General features: G+C 45.2%; 1 protein-coding gene across 4 annotated transcripts; it reads left to right on the top strand.

Annotated features, from left to right (window-relative positions):
• The first annotated feature begins 119 nt into the window (after positions 1–119).
• PPP1R14D (protein phosphatase 1 regulatory inhibitor subunit 14D) lies at positions 120–17,810 on the top strand. 4 transcript variants are annotated; one of them, XM_080593468.1, is made up of 5 exons: positions 120–1,146; positions 6,918–7,402; positions 12,491–12,586; positions 12,803–12,835; positions 14,858–17,810. In XM_080593468.1, the coding sequence occupies exons 2-5, from the start codon at positions 7,220–7,222 to the stop codon at positions 14,936–14,938; spliced, it is 393 nt and encodes a 130-aa protein (XP_080449594.1). In that variant the 5' UTR covers positions 120–1,146; positions 6,918–7,219; the 3' UTR covers positions 14,939–17,810. The 4 variants fall into 4 exon arrangements, with proteins under 4 accessions (XP_080449594.1, XP_080449596.1, XP_080449595.1 ...); XM_080593470.1 differs by having other exon boundaries at positions 6,965–7,402; XM_080593469.1 differs by having other exon boundaries at positions 6,968–7,402.
• Positions 17,811–19,218: the final 1,408 nt, after the last annotated feature.

Consider the following 19,218-nt stretch of genomic DNA (forward strand, 5'->3'; position numbering starts at 1 on the left):
AAGGGGAGGAGAGCAGGGTGATACCATTTCCCACTCCGCTGGCAAGGGGAGCGAAGGCTCCCATGGGAGCACCCAGCACAGCCCTATGCATCCGAGAGTGGTACTCCGTGCTCGCACAGGTGCAAGGGCACCCACCCCATCCCTACGCTTCAGCCGGCCCAAAAGCCCAAACGGGTTGTGCTGAAAGCCGTGAGCACATGTCCTCTGGTGGCAGCCCTTGCAGCGCAGCATCGCCACCGGTGGGGTGGCAGGGATCCCAGGTCTCACTGACCCAAATGAGTCAGCCCCCTGGCTTGGCCTCGTAACCTGCACCCACTGTCAGGCATTTCATGCTCAAAACCATTCATTCCCAGCTTTTGGGACATAATACTCCTCTTCGGTGAAAACCCTTGGCAGTGTGCCTGGCAGCAGCCCCTGCACCACTGCAGCGAGACTTTTTGGTGCTCAGCCCCCTGGTGAGCCATGTTCCAGTGCTCCCCACTCTCACACAGATCAGCCACAAATAGGCACAGAAACGCTGCCTGCTGTAACTTGGGTATGTGTTTTACCTTCCTGCTTCTATTTGCAGAGCTAGGATCAAATTCCCCTGTTCACCAGCTACATCAGTGTCACCACTCCCTCTGCAAGCACTCCTAAACCCCTGAGTAAAGTCTTCTTAGCCCTCCGTCATAGTGCTTAGGAGGGCAGAGGGTGCTTGTAATTTGCGTGGACATTATTTTTAATGAAATATTGCATCACTTCAAAGGCAGAAGCAAATGTGAGATGGTATTGATTGGCAAATCTTTGAGAAGAGATGGTGAGCAATGGCTGTGCTTTGAGCAGCAGCTACCTTTGCAGTTTTGGGGACCTTGCTGGTGTCCCGCATTTCAATTCCTGCTGCTTGTTTCTGTCTGTGGTACCCCTGATGCTGGGGAAATAATAAATAAATAAATAAATGACAAGGTTGTCTTTTATTCTGCACAGCCTGAGGCACTCAAGCCCTCCCTTGCACCCCTCCTCCCCCTGTTTTAAATGTTTACAGAAGAGTGAGCCCCTTCATAAACTAATCAAGCCTTACCTTAAGAGTAGGCGATTTAAGCCCTTTTGCTCCCATCAGAAGACTGTGCTAGTGTCATGCTGCAAGCTTTTCTGCTGCTCACCATAAAGGTATTTATACTTACTTTATATACCTTATATTCATTTTTCTTGTGCACTGTTGTCCTTTAATTTCAAAAGCTTCTCTCCTATTATCTTCTTCAGGTGTATTTACTTTAGCGAAATCATATCCTAACTCAGTCTTCATTTTGCTAGTGGAAGCCAGCCATGATCTTTTAATCACTTCTTTTATGGCAGAGTCTCCATTCCCCCTTTGTTATCTTAGTGTCTTTTTTCTGTGTGTTTTCCAGTTTTGTTTTTTTTTTGTTATTATTAAATGTGTTACAAAATTGTATGCCATAGGCTCAAAATGGATCACCATTATCAAGTATTTAATCTTCAGTCTCTCTGATGGAAATCCATTGCTGAATACATCTTAGGATCATTTTAGTATCTTTCATAGGTTCACTGAAGAGCCATCTTATGAACAGAACATCTTCAGTGGATCTTGGACTTGTTCTTTCTGCCATTTTCAGCTGATCAGCCTCCAGCTAAAATTCTTGTGACCATTTCCTAAAAATGTGACCTTACTTTTTATATTCTTTATATTCTTAAATTTGACCCACTTCTTCATCTTGGCAGATGGGTCTGGCTTCTTTATTTGACTTTTAAACATCATGGTTTTTGTCCTCCACTGTAGAAGTGATGCATCGCACCTCTGTGCCAGCAGCATTTCTAAATACGCCAGTTTGTTCTGGAGAGGTTCAGTAATTAATGTTTTAATTGGGGTTAGTCCCAAGATCAAGGATTTCTCTTAGGAACTGCTCTCCATTGCAGCATCTTTCCTTGCATCTCAGTAGCCTGCCCCCTGCTCACCTAACCCAGAGCTCCCATCTCAGGCCTCGTCTAGCAAACAAATAATTTCCCATGACTCCAGCTGAGCTGTGTGTTACTCATATTAGCGTGAAGAGAAAGCAGGTTGTGTGATTTTATGGCTTGGGAGTGTTTTTAAAGGGGTCCTGAAACAGTGAGTCATGGTTAATGTTTGTCTTTTATGGGCTGAGAAGTGTCTGCTCTCAGTCCTGCAATAATAGCTACTCAGCAGCTTACTGGGGGGGGGTTAAAATACACAGTGGCTTAATATTTGACTAGAATTGTAGCTCTTAGACATGCACGGCTTGTAAAAAAAATGAGTAGCAGCCTGCGTCACCTACCTTGATGTGACCGCTGTGGGGACCCAGCACCCACCAGCAGGTGGGCACCCAGCTGCTGGAAGGAAGGGTCCCAAAAAGGCAGAAAAAACAAGGAAGACTTGCTCCAGGTCCCCTTTGCCCAGCCAAGTGGCACCACAGCTTGCAGTGACTTCCTGACAGCCGCTCCGTTCTGCTCGGCTGTATCTGAGAACCGCTCCGTGTGTAACTAGCACTCGGGAGACAGGTTTGCTTGCTTGCTTGTTTTGTTGTATTTGCCTCGGGTTAAACCTCCTGGTGTGGTTTAGGGGCGAGACCCGGATGCAAGTGACGGCACAAAGCTGTGGCAAAGGAAGGAGACGGGGAGGGATCTCAGCAGGCCATGACTAACCGCCCGTCCTGAGGAACCAAGCCAGGGAAAGGGTGACAGGCTGCTGAGTCCTCACCAGAGCCTTTCCCACCTTACCAAGGGCGGCTGTGGGGAGGGAGGACTGTTTCCGTGGAGAAGTTCCTGTCTGTTGTCCTGCCCGGCGCTGTGCCTCTTATTTTATTGTTGCTAGTCACGGTAAGCTGTTAAATACAGGAGCACTAGGAAAGGAAGAAGGGGAAATTGTGCTTAGACTAGTTACGCTGAGGAAGCATCTACATTTTCGCCATGTCTGCGCTAGGCTCCTATAGGGAGATAGTTATGGAAATGGCTCCTTTTGTGAAGCAAAGAGCCTTCAATTTGCAGGAAGCTGATAAAATTTAACATTTCCCATTGAAGTTCCCAGAGGTGACCTGAGCTGTTCTTGATGGGCTGTGGTGTTCCCCAGGCCGCTCCTTCTCCCTCCCTTCCTGCAGACACCACAGCCCCTGGGAAGCTGCAGGTCTTCGACACCTTCGGGCCAGCTGCCAGCGCCTCCTCTGCTCTCCCTTGCATTTGGGGATGGAGATCAAAACACATGTTTTTAGAACCAAAACCAACATGAATGGATTTTCCAAAGACCCCCAGTTAGTGGCATTTAATTCACCTTGCCTTTAACAAGAGCCTTTAGCCCTTACCCTTCTGACTGCATTACCAAGGCCGAGGGGGCTGAGGGCTGCCTCTCCTAGCCCCTTGCCTTTACTGCTGGGACAGGGCTGCTTCTTGAGCCAGTGCCAAGTCCCCAGTTTGGGGTTCCCCAGTCAAATACAAGAGCTGGGAGCTGTTTGTCCCTCAGTATTCCTCTCCTCACTGGCCTTTCACTGCCTGGCGGAAGGCCGCCCTGTCAGGGAGAGGAGTGCTTGGCCACCGCTGAGGAGCACCAAGGCTCTCCACCTGCAGGTGGAAGCCAGCACTGCTGCTCGGGTGAGGGCTGTGTGTGCTGGAGCCTCGCGGCTGCTTCCTCAGCTCTCCATGGGCTGGGAATGGACAAAGCGGTCTCCTTGTCTAGCAAGAGCTCGGGGGCAACGGGGCAGCTTTTTCAGTTTCCGTGCTGCAGAGGAAGCACCAGAGGGTGAGGGCAGTGGCTGGCAGAAGCTGGGGCGCAGGGGTACCAGGGCTGCCACAGGGCTCAGGGCTCTTCTGACCTCCAGCCCTGTCTGTTTTCTGATCCACAGAGTTACTTCAGTGCCTGCTTCTGCCCACAAGAGCATGAAGAACATCCTTACCTTGTGGTGTCTATGTAGCATCGGTACAGTCACCTCTGCTGCCTTTCCTGGCTTAATTTGTGCTAACTACCATGTTTGTAACCACAGGGAAAGTGATAATTTTCTAAAGCAGGTGGGGAGTGGCTCCTGGCTGTCTTGAAGGAAAAAAATTCCTCTCTGGGCTGAGACACGAGGGTAAGAGGCCATCCAGCTCTCTAGAAAGAGGAGCTGGGTCCCTGCTGAATTATTGAGGGTGCGTAGCTGCTGTCGGCTTGGAGTGAAAGAGGAACACCGGCTTTGGTCACAGGTGTGGGGTGGAGAGTGTGAGCTCCAGGAGGAGCGTAACTGGATCCATCTCTTGCACTCATTTGCTCCGGTGCCTCAGCTGTTTGGCACCATGACACAAGCGTTCAGCTTGGTGGCCCTCTTCGGCTGGGGCCGTAGATCGTTGCAAAAGCCCACCTTTTGTGGTATTGAATACCACCCCGCTCCTCTCAGAGGCAAAAGCTCCCTCCTAGGGCAGGCGGCTGGTGCACCCATGGGAGATGCTGCCTTCCTCCCCAGGGGCAATGTTGCCCACCCTGCACGAGGCCCACAGGAACCTCTACCGTGCCCTCACGGGGTGATTTTACACGTTGCCTTTTTGCTTCTTCCTCCTGCTTTAATGATTGATTAGAACAGCTTGTGGCAGGAGGAGGCCTACTTCATCTGTAAACATTTATTTTTGCATCGCCACCTTCTTGCTACAAAGAATTCATGACTAAGCGCTTACAACCCAGAGCAGGATAATAAACATCCTGTAGTGCAGCTCGCTTTGGCGTGCAGCCCTCCTAAGGGCCTCTGGCATTCCCCTGTGACCAACTTGCTCCCCTGTGTGGTGACACCGCTCGAGCAGCACGAGGGCACCAGGGGCTTCTCGTGGCTTTGCTGGTAAAGCACAGGCAGTGGGGTAAGCCTGCCTGTGGACATTCTCAGGTGTGGTATCTCAGTCCATTACTCATGCTCAAGGGGGGTTACCAGTCAAGAGAGGCTCCATCTGCTTGAAGAGCAGGCAGCTGCCATTAGGGCAGGGTGCATGCCCCTCCTCCTCACACCCATCCCATGCTTCATAAACTCAGCTCAGCTGACAGAGGATTAACAGGGCAAGCTCCATCTTCCATGCAGAGGTCACCTGGCCTAAGGAAGAGCATCGGGGTCAGCATGTGCGATGGAGGAAGGGTACAACTTCCCTGCCAGCTTCAGCCACTGCAAATTTTTGGATGGATTGCTTTCTCTGGTCTTAACACCAGCCTGCCTGGAGTTCTGCAGGAAAATCTGTCAGCGTTCGTGGCAGTGGGACCAAGGAAAATGTAGGTTGTTTTACCCCATTTGAAAAAAAAAGTCAGACTTTGAACACCAAGATAGAGCACTTCTGTTGGGAGACAATTTAATACCTGGCAAAGTGTGTCCTTTGGTCCAGATTTACTCCATCTTTGGATTGCCTATTAACCTTTGAAAAGTCAACAGTTGTAAACACATTATAAGATATTCATGGGTTTTGCAAGATTTTTAACTGTTAAGAATCTCTCCTCAGGGAGTATGCTCCCACCCTCTCGTAGTATGGATTTTTCTGGAAAATTTTGCTGTAAGACAGCTTTAGGAGTGAGACTAGGCGGTGAATACAGTCAAGCAGTGAGGAAAAATGGGGCAAACTTAGCAAATTAATTAGCTGACAGCTGGCTTCTGAATAGAAGCTTCAGTCTGTCTGAAAAGCAGGTGACATGATACCAGTTTTAGGTATACTTTAGTACTTTGTCCTTCCCTTTAATGGGGCTGGAGCAAGCTTCAGGATAAACACTTTGTGGAACTATCTGTCAAAAAAGACTTTTTCTTTTTTTTTTTTTTTTAATTTCCCCCAAACTCAAGTTGAGAAGAAGGGCTGGAACATCCCTGCTTATTTTTCTACCAGCCTGTGGAGGAGTTGCTGCTGGCTGGCTGTGCCACCACCTCTGGGCACAGCGATGTGGCTTTGGCAGGGGGCCTGGATCTGACTTCCAGAGAAAGCCAGTCTCCACCTTACTTACTATTTCCACACAAACCATGGGACTGAAGCTGCTGATCTGCTTCACGGCAGAAAATCTTGGTGGGTTCATCTGTGTGACAGGGCAGCACCCAGTGCAGGTCATGGGAAGGCTCTGGGGACAGATGGATAGATGGGTGTGATATAGCATCGGAAGCAGGGACGGGTTTCCTGCTGCCCTGGCACTCCATAAACACGTCTCATCTGATTTCTGCCCCTCTGATCAGCGCTGCTCACGTGTCCCTCTAACATTGGACGGGGGAATAATGTTGCAGACCTTTAACCCATATTCCAGTAAGAAAGAGACTGTAAACTAATCAATGATAAATATTGTAACAGTTTATGATGTTTCAGCATTATCCTGTTTACCATAAATACCTTCCTGTGAGAAGCAGGTAACTCTTTATCCCTCGATAGTTATGCCATCACAGCACATCCTGTACATTTTTTTTTAAGAGCACAGATTTTGTTTTCTCTCTGAAGTGCCTTGCTCAGATGGTCAGGTCACCAAGATTTCTACAAAAAGATTTTTGAGAAAGCTGGACTGAATTTACAGAATTCGGAACAATGTAAAATGGGGCTGCTGAGACAGAGGTTGGCTTGCAACAACATTGACCCACCATTCCCATCATTGTAAAAGAGTAGATATGGCCACCTGACCCCAGACTGGTTCTCTTTACCTGTGTTAGGTCTAGTCCTATAGCCCTACCATGGCAGCTATGCCATTTCAGTGGGAACTAAACCCCGTAGCTGCAGGTGACAGAAGTTCACAGTGGCTAGTGGAGCTCAAACTCCGCAGGATTTAATGAATGATGTATGGATCAGCCCTCCGGATTTGCACATGCACATCAGTTACACCTGTAGGAAAAGTAATTTAAAACCTCCTTCTTCCCCACCTCCCGCCACATCTTGGAGCTGGCTTGCGTTAAATATTAACAAACCTTGTTTATCAGTTCCCTGCTTCGCTTGGCTTCTTTTAACAGCAGATGTTATTACAACAACCCCTCTCCCCTCCCTCCCTGCTCGTCAGCAGCGCCGGTTGTGAAACCCAAGAGCCTGCTCCAGTAATTCTGCCTGCAGCGCCCGGCCGCTGCCCCGGCTGCTTGCTGTCCCCCGCTGCGCTCCCTGGTATTGCTGATGCTGCCTGCCTTCGGCGTCAGCGAGGAGCTTGTGCCCTGAGCCACGAGCTGCAGGGAGATACTGGTTAAGAGACAGAGGAGAGCGGCCCACGGGAAGGTGAGTTCCTGCAGGTGGAGAGGAGGAGGAGGAGGAAGAAGCAGTGAGGATGGCCAGCAACTCCAGCACACTGCCCCGGGTGACTTTCCAGACTCCGGAGAAACCTGGGGAGGAATCATCACACAGGAAACTGGGCAAGCTAACCATAAAGTACAACCGCAAGGACCTCCAGCGCTGGCTAGACTTGGAGGAATGGGTTGATGCCCAGCTGCAGGAGCTGTACCAGTACCCGGTGAGTCGCTGGGGCAAATCAGCCCCTTGCTCATTAGATGAATGGGACAAGGGCTCTGTGTGCTGGGGCAGAGCTTCCTCTGCCTTACTGGAAATAGATCCTTGTCTTCCATCTTTGTCAGGTATCCTATTGCCACCTGCAACAGTACTCTCTTTGAATGGTGTGTCCACAGTCAGAGAAGCTTGTGCTGATATAATCCAGCTAGCTATGAACTGCCTGGTATTACACCTGCTGGGAGGATAGCTATTGCCCAGCACAAGAAGTGAAATTTGGAGAGGTGTACCGAGCCGCATGCTGCTGAGCTCCACGTGGTCAGTGGCTTTGCTGCAAGCAGTACTAGCTGGATTAGAGGTATTCAGTGTATTTTCGTCCCTTTTGGTCCCAGACCATGAACATTCTACTGGCAGCAGTGGAAGAAAGACAAAACACATGCTCAGATGATGTGTATAGAGACCTTACACCTTCACAGATCCCTAGAGCTGTCTTCCTCCCTGCATTTTCCTTAACTAGAGGAACAGTAAGTCCCAAATCCTTCCTGCATATCTGAGAGCAGTCAAACTAGGAAAGGTTTAGTAGGAGTGTCTAGGTACAGCACCTGAATGGTACAAGTATTTACTTTGAGCTGCTGTGGGGTACGTGGCATTTTTTTCACAGAGGAGTGATATGTAAGTCAAGTTCAGCACTGACTGGGTACACTGAAATTTTAACCCATTACTATCACTTCTATTCCTATTTTGTGCTTAGATGGATGGCACCTACACTGGGAGCTTTCAGAGGTGATAGTGCTTTTCCACTTTTGAGATGATAATTCCTTTAGAGTGTAGTAAAGAAAAGGTGAAAGGATTTGCTTACATTGCACCTCAGGGACTCAAACCTATTTAAATAGGTTGAGATTTAGTGTTTTTGCTCTAATCTGCAGGGTAACAGCTGATACAGTAAGAGAAAATACCTTTCTTAACTCACAACCCAGTAGATCGTAAATGTCTTCAATAGAAAATATAGGTGGGTTTAACAAGTTGTGTAAAATAGGTTATTCATGTTCTGTGTGGGAATTAACTATATTAACTGTCAAGCCTTTTCTGTCCTGTTTTCTGTATTCACACCCCAGCACAGTGTTAAACACATTTTTGAGATTAGAGGACAAAAGAGCCAATGATTACTTGGAGACTTTTACTCTGAGCATCACCAGTTTTAAACTGCAATCAACAGTGGAAGTGGACATGCTAGAACAGCCCAGGAAAGGCGATTTTTGTGTTGTCATGATGGCACAGAGAAATTTCTGTCTATTTTGAGAGGGCTCCAGGATGATTGTCCATGTCTGAGCACCACAGAACAGTGTCAGCTCCTCACCTGAACAGAGGAACTTCAGGAACTCCCTCTGAGGCTTTTTATTATTGTTGTTGCTGGTTTTGGTATTTTTGTTGTTTATTATCATCATTTTCTGTGTGATTATTTCCTGTTTGATATTTGTGGGAACATACTGGGTTCTCATGCTGAGTTGGGAGACAAAAATAGTTACCTTCTGTTTTAGTTTGTCATATGCAAAGAGCACGCAGGAGAAAACAAATACAGAGAAAGAGATCCTTCCTTTGGTTGCAAATGCATGGCTCTGAAAATGAATACAATATTGTTCCTGCTCTGTTAAGTAGCATTTTTAGACTTCCTGAACAAGTTTATAACTTGATTAGTAAAAATGACTAAGGGTAAACTGCTGTAATCTCTTCACAGCTTAATAATTCTGAATTTCCAGTTGTTTTCTTTATTTTATAAAATTACAGTAGTAAGTGCTCAGCTGTATCTGAGGCCTGATTATATGGTGTATGTGCTGTCCACAGCCATTTTGGAGGCAGGCTAGACCCTGGCAGTCTCTGGAGATTCAGGTATGTAGGCAGCTAGGTCTGGATGCCTGTCTGGCAATGTGCTCTGTCCAGCCTCCTTGTGTCACAAACGTACCTGCTTTTTCCATTTTGTTTTATGTAGCTTTACAAGGACTAGAGCCATTTACTGTATTTCATCCTGTCACTTGAGATGGTGTTAAACACCTAACTGCTTTTGTTTTCTTTATTTTTACTGTCCCCATGTAACGCCACTGTAAAGTTAAGGACAAGCAGTTCAAGGCTGCTATGAGGAAACCTGCAGATTGTATTTGTCCATGTTCCCCAAGGGGAAATGGTGCCACTGAATTGGTAGCCACACCAAAACACCACTGTGCCCTGAGAAGAGACAAATTTTACTTAAAACATCGCTTCCTGACAGGCAATGCCTGAAGGAGGGGATGGGAGAGGACCCCATTTCCAGCTTAAAATATGTGTATATTTATGATATCTTCATTTATGGAGCCAGCAAAAGGAGAGAATTCAGAGTCCTACTGAGGAGGACTTCAGCAGTGGAGGTTTAAGAGATAGGAGTGGATGCTCACAACTTGAAGGACTAAGCAAGCAGAAGAGGTAAGGTAGCTCTGAAGAGATGAAGGAGAATGGTTGGTGCTTCAAGCAACAGGACCTCTTGCCCTTTGGGGAATTATTGCAGGTTCAAAGTATTGGTTCAGAGAAGCTTTTTTGAGATAGATGAAAAGCACTTCTTGGTGCCACCAGTAACATAGCCCAAGATGCGACTCCTTGTGGGATACTCTCACTTGTCTGTCTACAGATATATGCCTGTAAAGGTGTCAGAAAAACAAGTCAGATTAGCTTATTATGTGTGGTTTTCTATGAATCGACTAACTGGGAGCTGTTTGCTGTCATCGGAGCAGCTACCCAAAGGAGGTATTTTTTCCTTACAAAATCCCTGCAGGCACAAGCAAGAAATGCAGCCATGCCCTTACGGGAACAGATTGCCAGGAGATTGCCTTTGCTAGCACCTCTCCAGCACAATAGTTTTATTGACTTCCTGATGTACTGGGGCAACTGAAGAGATTCCTGCCAGGAACTGCATGTGATGCTGTTCCACGTCAGAGACTGTTAATAGGGTACCACAGAAATTTGCGTGGTATCTTTTCAAATAAATAAATGTGCCACAATATATGACTTGTAAGCATCCAGGTGTAAAACAGATCCTCCTGCCCTGCTTTGTGCACTGTGGCAAGACAATTTGGTTAGCTCTGCTAGCCCTGCTGGGCTTCTCTGGATCCACTGCCTTCCATTACATCACCTTCTTGTCCTCTGCTCCACCTGCCCTTGGCAGTGAGGGCAATATTCCTCAGAGTCTTCCAGAAACCCGTGTGACAGAGTTGGAATGAACAGCACTGCAGGTTCAAATGCCAGCAAGGTTCAAACGTCATCTCCCGATACAGATAATCTGAATGCTATGCTATTTGCTGCCATGAGGCTTTTCACAACAAAATTAAGACTCAGGAGACAATTTGGGTTTTCGAGACCACTCTCTGTGCTTGGAAGTAGGCACACAGTCCCTACTTGAACTGGAAAGCCATAGTCCCTACTTGAACTGGAAAGCCATAGGGAGTCCTTATCCTACGTTGCCCTCCTGATCCATTTATTTCTTTAGCCAAAGTCAGGCTGGATCAAGACCTAGTAGTCACATGAAAACTATTCTGAGAAGAAATGTTGTTATGGGTCACAGTACAGCAAGTGCAACTTTTATTACTAGTTGTCAAATCAGCTGTGTAACAAAGCTGAACACCTACTGCTTTTCTACTTCCTCTATGGCATGGTATCAGAGACTGATCAGAAATAGTTTCTTTTTTTCCGTAAGTACCGCCTTTATTGTTTAATGTTTTACATACACATCTGTAAATGCTATCCAGCAATTAGGTGCTGTGCTGATTACTCATTATCCTTATTCTGCTGATTACTGTTAAAATATCACTGGTATCACGTTGTTAAAGGTTCATCTTGCAAATACATTGGAAAACAAAGCCTGCCATCCTTAACAGTCCTTTGGAAGCATATGGACCTAAAACATGTCTGTGTCCAAGTATACAAAGGTTTCCAACTAACATAATGAGTCTATTACTCTGATCACCAAAGCTTGTGTGGGGGGGGTCTCTCTTATATTAAAGGAGACTATAGTATATCCCTCATTGCTATTAGAGAAAGCTGACAAAATAGTTGAGCTTTTCAAAAGCATCGTTGTTTCTTTATGACTGCAGAAATCCTTAGTATAAATACCAACCATGTGAATGTGTGAGACACAATTTGTAGCCAATAACATAGGCTCAGGCGAGGATCTTAGTGATGCAGCATTCTATTCGCGATTGCAATGGCGGGCGTCCTGCAAGCAGGAGTGGGTGGCAAAAGTTTATTATAACCTTTTATTCCCTATTACCCAATGCTTGATTCCTCCCCTGTTTCCTTGTTGGCTGAGTACTACATGTTCACAACCTACTCGACGCTTGTTACTATACTATATATGTACAATTTCATTTGACCAGCCTTAGAACCATGATTACTTTGTTTTTACTGATTTCACACTGCTTGTCTTGTTTTTCTTAGCTATCCCCCTTATTTTGGGACAGTGGGACCTTCCACTGTCCCCTTATCTGCTTAACGTGCTCCCCACTGTTATGCCACTGTTATTATGCCTGTACAATCACTTTTGAATATGCAAGGTTAGTGGAATTTTCCACTGCAAAAACACAACCTTAATTCTCACAGATGTACGTGGCTAAAAAGCTTAAAGTCTCCTTGTATTAGTAGTGCCTCTTTAACATTAAGCCTGCCGGACTTCTGTTTGGTGAACACCTGTGCATACGCTTCATAGAAGTGGGTTGTCCCAAGCTGGGTTACATCGCATTGCAGTTGGCAATTGATGTTGAATATTCTTGAAGAGGTGGAACACCCCTTGGTTCCCATCATGGCCCATGATCCCTGAGCAGCCATCAAGGGTTGAGATGGGAGCAGATGATGAATTAAGACGTGTGGCTGTAGCAGACACCACAGAGGGGCTGTGGAATACATGCCCTCTTTGCAAGAACCTCCTTATTTTGAGATGATTTATTTCTTGACCTCAACTTTGCAGCACAGTTCTATCATAACTAGCTACTTCTCAGCCGCTCAGTTCTCCCAAAATGGCCTCTAGAGTTCTTAAAATCTTAAAGGTTTATTAACGGTGTATTTTTTTTCTTTTTAGCTGAGAGAGAAAACAGAGGCACAAGTTCGTGGACCTGAAATTGATCTTGAAGATCTCCTGGAGGTCCCTAATGAAGAACAGAAGCTAAAACTACAGGTTAGATAGAGGGACTTGGTGGCTTTCAGTTAGGGACTGCTGTCATAATACAATATAGCAGTGGTGTATGGGCTGCAGAACACATGCATCCTGTGTTACATGCTGCTCCCCTGTGCCTTTTAGCCTGTCAAGTACAGTAAGATTGTATGTCCTTTTTGTAGCTTGAGGGAAGGGTCAATTTATAAAACTCTAAAATGACTCCTTCATGTCTTTTAGGAAATCCTCCATGAATGCTCTAACCCGACAGAGGTGAGTGAAGCACCGTCAATGTATATATTACGCTGTGCTCTAAGAGTATGTTTGTTGCTACTTGGCTGAATAGCCAGGATGTTACTTTGCCTAACATGATACTGCATATTTACTTTCCAATGGGAGGTATTAGTACGTTTGTTCTGATATGTTATAAAAATATGTTCAGCTCTACATAGCTGAGCTGAAGGTTGAGCAGTGGAGCAGATGAATGATTTAGCCGTGCAGCCAAAGTTCATTCCATATTTTGACATCCTGAGGTGACCAGGCTCAGTTGCTACTTGGTTCTCAGTGTGGAAAAGGTATATACAGTTCATAAAAGCATCTTGCATGCCATTAATTACATGCATTTTTAGCTTAAAACACTCTAGTGTATGAATGACAAGAATGTAGGATGGCCCTGAGATTGGACTGGGCAGGTAATTGTTTAGCAGTGGCCCCTTAGGTCAGTTTAACACATGCTTCACTCCCACCTCATGATCTTTACAGGTCCTGGTTTGAGTTAGGGAGTTAAAGAATTCACAGCATTCAAAGGAGCACAGCCTAGTACTCTGCAGAGTAACGTGTGCATCACACGGCAATTACCTTTGCTGCACACTGCTGTGTGCAAAATAAGGTCCGCTACTCCTGCTTCAGTCATGTGCTTTGCACATGAATATTGTGCTCAGGTGTTACTAAATGTCTTGTCCAGCCTTTATATGTAGCTGTACAGTGATGAACATGCAGAAAAAGAGATGGATGCATTACTCCCATCAAAATTAAACTAACGAGCATCGTGGATAGTCTCCTAACATGGGTCTGGCAGACAAGGCTGGCAATAGGGAAATGGTTTTCAGTGTGTCTAAGCTTCAGATCTTGGGCAAGAACTCCACTTTCCCAGAGAGATAACTGAAAATAGTTTGCTCTAATGATTCGGCAACCGTGAAAGCGTCTTGCTGAGAGTATGCTTCTTGGTAACTACAACTGGATATTGCTGCCTCAGTGGCAAAAGTATATACTTTCACCCTTGTAATCTTGAATCCAGTCCCCTTGAAAGATCACAGCAGCCTATTCCCAGAAAGTAGACACAGGAAACAAACTGGTTTCTCCTGAAGGGACTGAATACAAAGGTACAATCCTAGGCATTTACCTCCAGAGCATGCTGTGGCAGACAAACTCTGATCACTAGAGTGAGGAAGCTGGGCTTTCAAAGAGTACAAAATATAGCAAGTTGCAATACCTCTGGTGACCTTGCCTAATTACAATGATATGTAGCTGTCCCCTTTGGGTGAAGAAAAGCTGCACAGTCCTTTACAGTGATGTTACTTGCCATGAAGATGGTAAAGTTTGCACTAGTCACTTTGACTTCTGCTTGGAATAACCAGATGGTCCAGTTTGGTTCATAGTCCTTGGCTGTGTCAGCAAAGCAGTTGAGGTTTATCTCCATTAGCTGCTCATCTATCTGGTCTTCCAGTCCTCAACCCCTGCTCCAGGTTATCATTAGTCCTACATGTGTTCTGTTCCACCCCCTTCTCTGCCAGCCACTTCCTTCTAGAATTGGCACAGCTTCAGCGTGGTTTGCAGTCCACAACATGGAGCTTTACAGGTTGAACAAGGAAACAAGAGGGACGGCTTGCTTTGCCCTACATGGGGAGGGCAGCAGAAGTGGGCAGGAGGTTATGGTGGCAACAGGAAGCAGAAGAGCCTAAAAGAGACAACACCATCTTGAGGTCATTCCAAGGTAAAACAAACAGGCATCAGGGATGAAGACAGCAGGCTAGCTGCTGCATATAAGGTAAACATGGCTACTCCAGAGGGATCAAGGGGAGGTAGAGAAAAGAGGGACTTTTAGACCCCTCTTTATCTATCGAAAGGTCTCCCTTTCCTAAGCTGAAAGATACATTTTCTCCATGCATGGAGAAATCCTAGTTTCTGCTCAACATGAACAGGAATGTGGGAATAATGCAAAAAGGCATAGTATCCTATGGGTTGGTGAGCAATGGAATTAACACAACATCCTTCTTCCTACAATTCTCATTGTAGGACTTCATTACGGAATTGCTCAGTCGACTGAAAGGTCTCCGGAGAATCACCAGTCCTCAGAAGAAATTACCTCACCCATAAGGGACACCCAGCTTTGGTCACAAGGAAACATGCATCTTCCCCACGAAAAGCACAAACAACAGGATCAGCAAGATCACTTCAGAATATGCTTAGGACTTACTGTTATTGAGACACATCAGCAAGTTTGTGAACTTTGTACCAGTGGTTTGAAGTTTCCACTCCTTCCACATGTACGTGCACAGCAGGGAGCTAAGTTGCATATTCGCCTGTTTTTTAAATGGTATTTTAACCTTGGGGACAAGACAAGACATCGTTCTTTTAGTTTCTTCTAGGAATTTCCATGCTGGCTGGGGAACACTGAATACAATTCTCAGCAGCTCAACAGAACTTCTTCCACCCACTGCAAGGAAAACAAGGGATTGGTTATCACTCATTCATCAACACGGAAAATCAGTTACTGTGAAGCTGCACCCTCTTTCAAGTCCGGCTGGGACCTGACTGTGATTTCCTGTTACTACTACACCTAACTCTACAGCACTGAACATACTTTGTCTTATTAAGCCTCTGTCATTCACAAAGGTTGGACAGAAAATATACAGTAGGATCGAAGGAAAACCGCCAAGTGCATCTGGTCAATACTTAAGGGGAAGTTGGTGAAACAGCTGCTAAGGCTAATGGAAGAGATTGTGTTTCCTCTTTGTGGAATTTGGACTTGATGATTTACAAGTGTCTTCTGAAGGCCTGGGAATGATTTTCTCACCGTTTAAAAAGACATTAAAAATGCTTATTTTGTATATTAAAACAGAGAAAATCAGCTATGTGCTGCTTGATTTTGCTCTTTTTTTTTCAGACACTAAGGAAAAATTGAACTGAAAACATACCTGCTTCTAATTTCCCTGCAGGGAGAATTGCAGAGCGAGTCTTTGGCAGACAGGTAGGTCTCCCAAATGAGAAGTGAAGTAGGACACTGACTTGCTGCACACACTCTTCTGGCTGTAACTAATGTATGGCTGGAAAAATACAGAGGAAACTACATCCAGCTTCTCAGCAAGTCACTAACTTGACACATATGGCAAGGAAATAAGACAGCAAATGGAGGATGTCTGGTTAGGCAGATCAGTCTCACGTTATGTCCTGCCCCTACACTCTCATGACTGCCACTCAAACGCACAGGATGAGTTGCTGAGTTGCATCCAGAGGGGCTCCTACATACCAGTATGTTCAAGGCTAGCTTTTGAGTACATATTCTGTCAGACAAGAAGGGACAAAGGGGCCAACTCTGCAAGAAAAGGGACAGGAAGGTTAACTAAAACAAACAACGACTTGGGTTGGACTAGTAATATCTTAAATACATTAGCTTCTTAATCATCATCAATAACAGTGATGACTGTTACCTTCTGTATGCCTCCTATTTTTCAGCAGAAGTGTCAGTGAACAAGATGTGAGCTGTGTGCATCTCTCAGCAAGGACAAAATCCTTGCTGCTGTAACAATGGTGATGTAAGGGCTTGCTTCTCTTTACATGCTGTTCTTGAGTTGTCAAGCCATGCAGCTCACACTTGTCCTAAGGCTGCTGCTGCCAGAGGCTCTAAGCCTCATCCACCAGGTTTACTCTATCAGGTCCACGGGCAAGTGCCCTCCTTGGCTTAGTAAGGGGCCACAAGGACATGCCTGCCCTCCTGAAATCTCCAATTTGTAAGTAAAATAACAACAGAAAAAATCAGTTCACATCTGTACCTGCTGTAGATCTGGCATTGCTCATGGATTTACACCTGCTAACACTTATGTATCACAGCTCTCAAGAAAGGAAAGTAGCATACTGGCAAAGAGCTCTAATCACTCTTAATATCTCAAACCAGGTTCAGGTGGAAGACCCAGGTGGACAGACCACAAGCTAAGAGTCCTAAACTATAGCTGTAATTAGCCACAACACAGAAGTTCACAGGTGTCCAGATTAATGATACACTCTACCAAGATAGCTTTGGTTTTTTCTGCTGATCTGTGACAGCACCAAGACCTGAAGTGTCACTCTGGCCTGAGAGAGACTTTTCTCCATGCTGCACATTTTTCTGTACCCACTCAATTTGGAATGATGCTAAAAGCAGTTTTAGCTATAAGTACACAGATATTGTTAGAACCCAGGGGGAAAAAAAAAGCAAAAACAAACAGGCTTTTGAAGCACTGCTTGAGAAAAGTTGTCTTTATATGTCCTCTTCAAGTAGCATAGAGTAAGCTGTGGCCCCTGTGACATGCAGTTATTTCTGGTACGTAAGAACATCACTGCAGCACAAAAGAGCACTCAAGACATGCACAATGTGATAACAGGGAACAAAGCAAGATGTGGCCAGTGCTAGCTGATTTCTTGGCTCTGGCGCAAGAACTTTTAAAATTGGTTCTTAAAAGTTATAAGTCAGACTTGCTTTTATTTGCTTTTTGGCTACTCTCCACTTAACCCATAAGGACAGACTGAACTACATTTTGCTTCCAAACAGCTTCCAGTTATATTTGTTGTTTCTCATCACTAGCATAAGGCTGTAATATTTAGTATATGCATACTGTTTGAGAAGGTTTCTTAAAGGAAACGTTGCCCTCTTGATTATATCAATATAACTCAGAATGTGTGAAAGTTCATGTGCTTTTCTAATTGAAGGCTTATGAAAGCGTACAATATAACCTTCAAATCAATTTTCCTTTATTATGAGCAACACTTACATTCCCTTTAGAAATATTCAGCCTACATTTCACACTTGTTACAGCAGTTAAGACAATGTGCACGTTCACAAACTACAGCCATTGCAAGTTAATGAAGCTTAACTGAGACCTCCCTTTGTAAGCTAATTTGAGTTCAACTTCATTTGTTACCATTACTTTGAGTTCTTGTTGGGGAGGAACCTACTTTTGATAGTTCACATACAAAACATTTTGAGAATAAAAGATAATCTTCTTGTGCCCTCATGGCATGCTACAAAGATAGAAGGAAAGTACCCAATACACCTTTACTAGGTAACTGTGCCCAGTTAAAGGTCACACAACATTCCTCTTTCACAACAGATTCAGCTAGGTTTGCTGCCTGCAGACAGCTGACTGAGACAGCTCGTGTCTCAGTGACCTCCCATGTAAGAGGGACAAGAGGGCTACAGTGGGAATGGCTTTTCAAGGGGAAAGTGATTGGGCTGCCATTAAAATGGCCAATTACACGCAGAAAGCTCAGCAGCCACAAAAATGTCCATTAGTGCAGCGAAAGAGTCAGCATGCGTGTGTATGACTGAAGAGAGTCTTCCACGTATGACTAAGTTCTATTTCAGGTACTGGGTTGGGTGCATTTCTGGATTTCTTGGGATGAACCCACAGAAACAAATCCAGGAAATTAAATAAGCTGCTTCAGGCTGTAAACTGCTGCTTTACTACTGTTGCGCACAGGGCAGGGTTCACAGGACTGAGGCTGCCTAACTGCACAAGGAGCTCAAAGTTTTGTTGTTGCTGATGAAGCAAAAGCTGGGGGACCCACGTTGAAGCCCAAGGGAGTGGATCAGCCTTAGATGGGATATAAGACCAGGTATTTGCATCTTCTTCTGTACAGGTTAAATACTTTGTGTTTTGCCTAAATCTAAGACAGAATTTTTAGACAGACTAATTATCCTGGTCAAATAAAAATGAAGCATCATTCCCACAACAATACAAAGCTAGAACTGCATTTTGTTTTCATTTTTAAGACTGCAAACCCCTCAGGTCAGTAACTATCTACTTAAATCTTGTGTAACACAGGACTCATTGTAAACTCTTGCATCAGAATTCAGTAGTTTTCCTGTCACTTTGGGAGGACGGACAGACAGGCACTTTTGAAGCAAGGACTCTTAGGGGAAAGAACATCCTCCACAAGAGTCAGGTTTTGCTACCCTTTCCTAACAAAGGGTTTTGACAGTGCTGACATACACACCAGCAATTCTTGCTGGGTCAACCTGCAGTATTACTATTCCACATTGTCTGGTATGTGTTACTCCTGAAGCACCTGATCCAGCCCAACATAAGCCCACCTTCAGAGGTAGTTTAAAGTATTTACAGTGCTCTGAGCAGGGGTGGCTGCAGTGCAGGCAAATACTGTTTTGTCACCTCACCTACAGAGGCAGTGACCTTCAGCACAGGGCAGGGCAGACAGCTGGGAGTGGCGATGTCAAACCAGACAGGCAAGATTCACTGGAAACTCTGTCAAAGGCAAATCCTTGATTTTTTTTTTTTTAATTTTTTTTTGACACTCCTAGAATTTGTCAACCTTAGACAGCTGTCTCAGAAGTCACATTATAGTCCTGGGAAGAGCCCATACCAATTACAGCTGACTTCAGG

This window comes from Anser brachyrhynchus (genome assembly GCF_964034855.1).
Source record: "Anser brachyrhynchus genome assembly, chromosome: 5".
NCBI classification, from domain to species: domain Eukaryota; kingdom Metazoa; phylum Chordata; class Aves; order Anseriformes; family Anatidae; genus Anser; species Anser brachyrhynchus.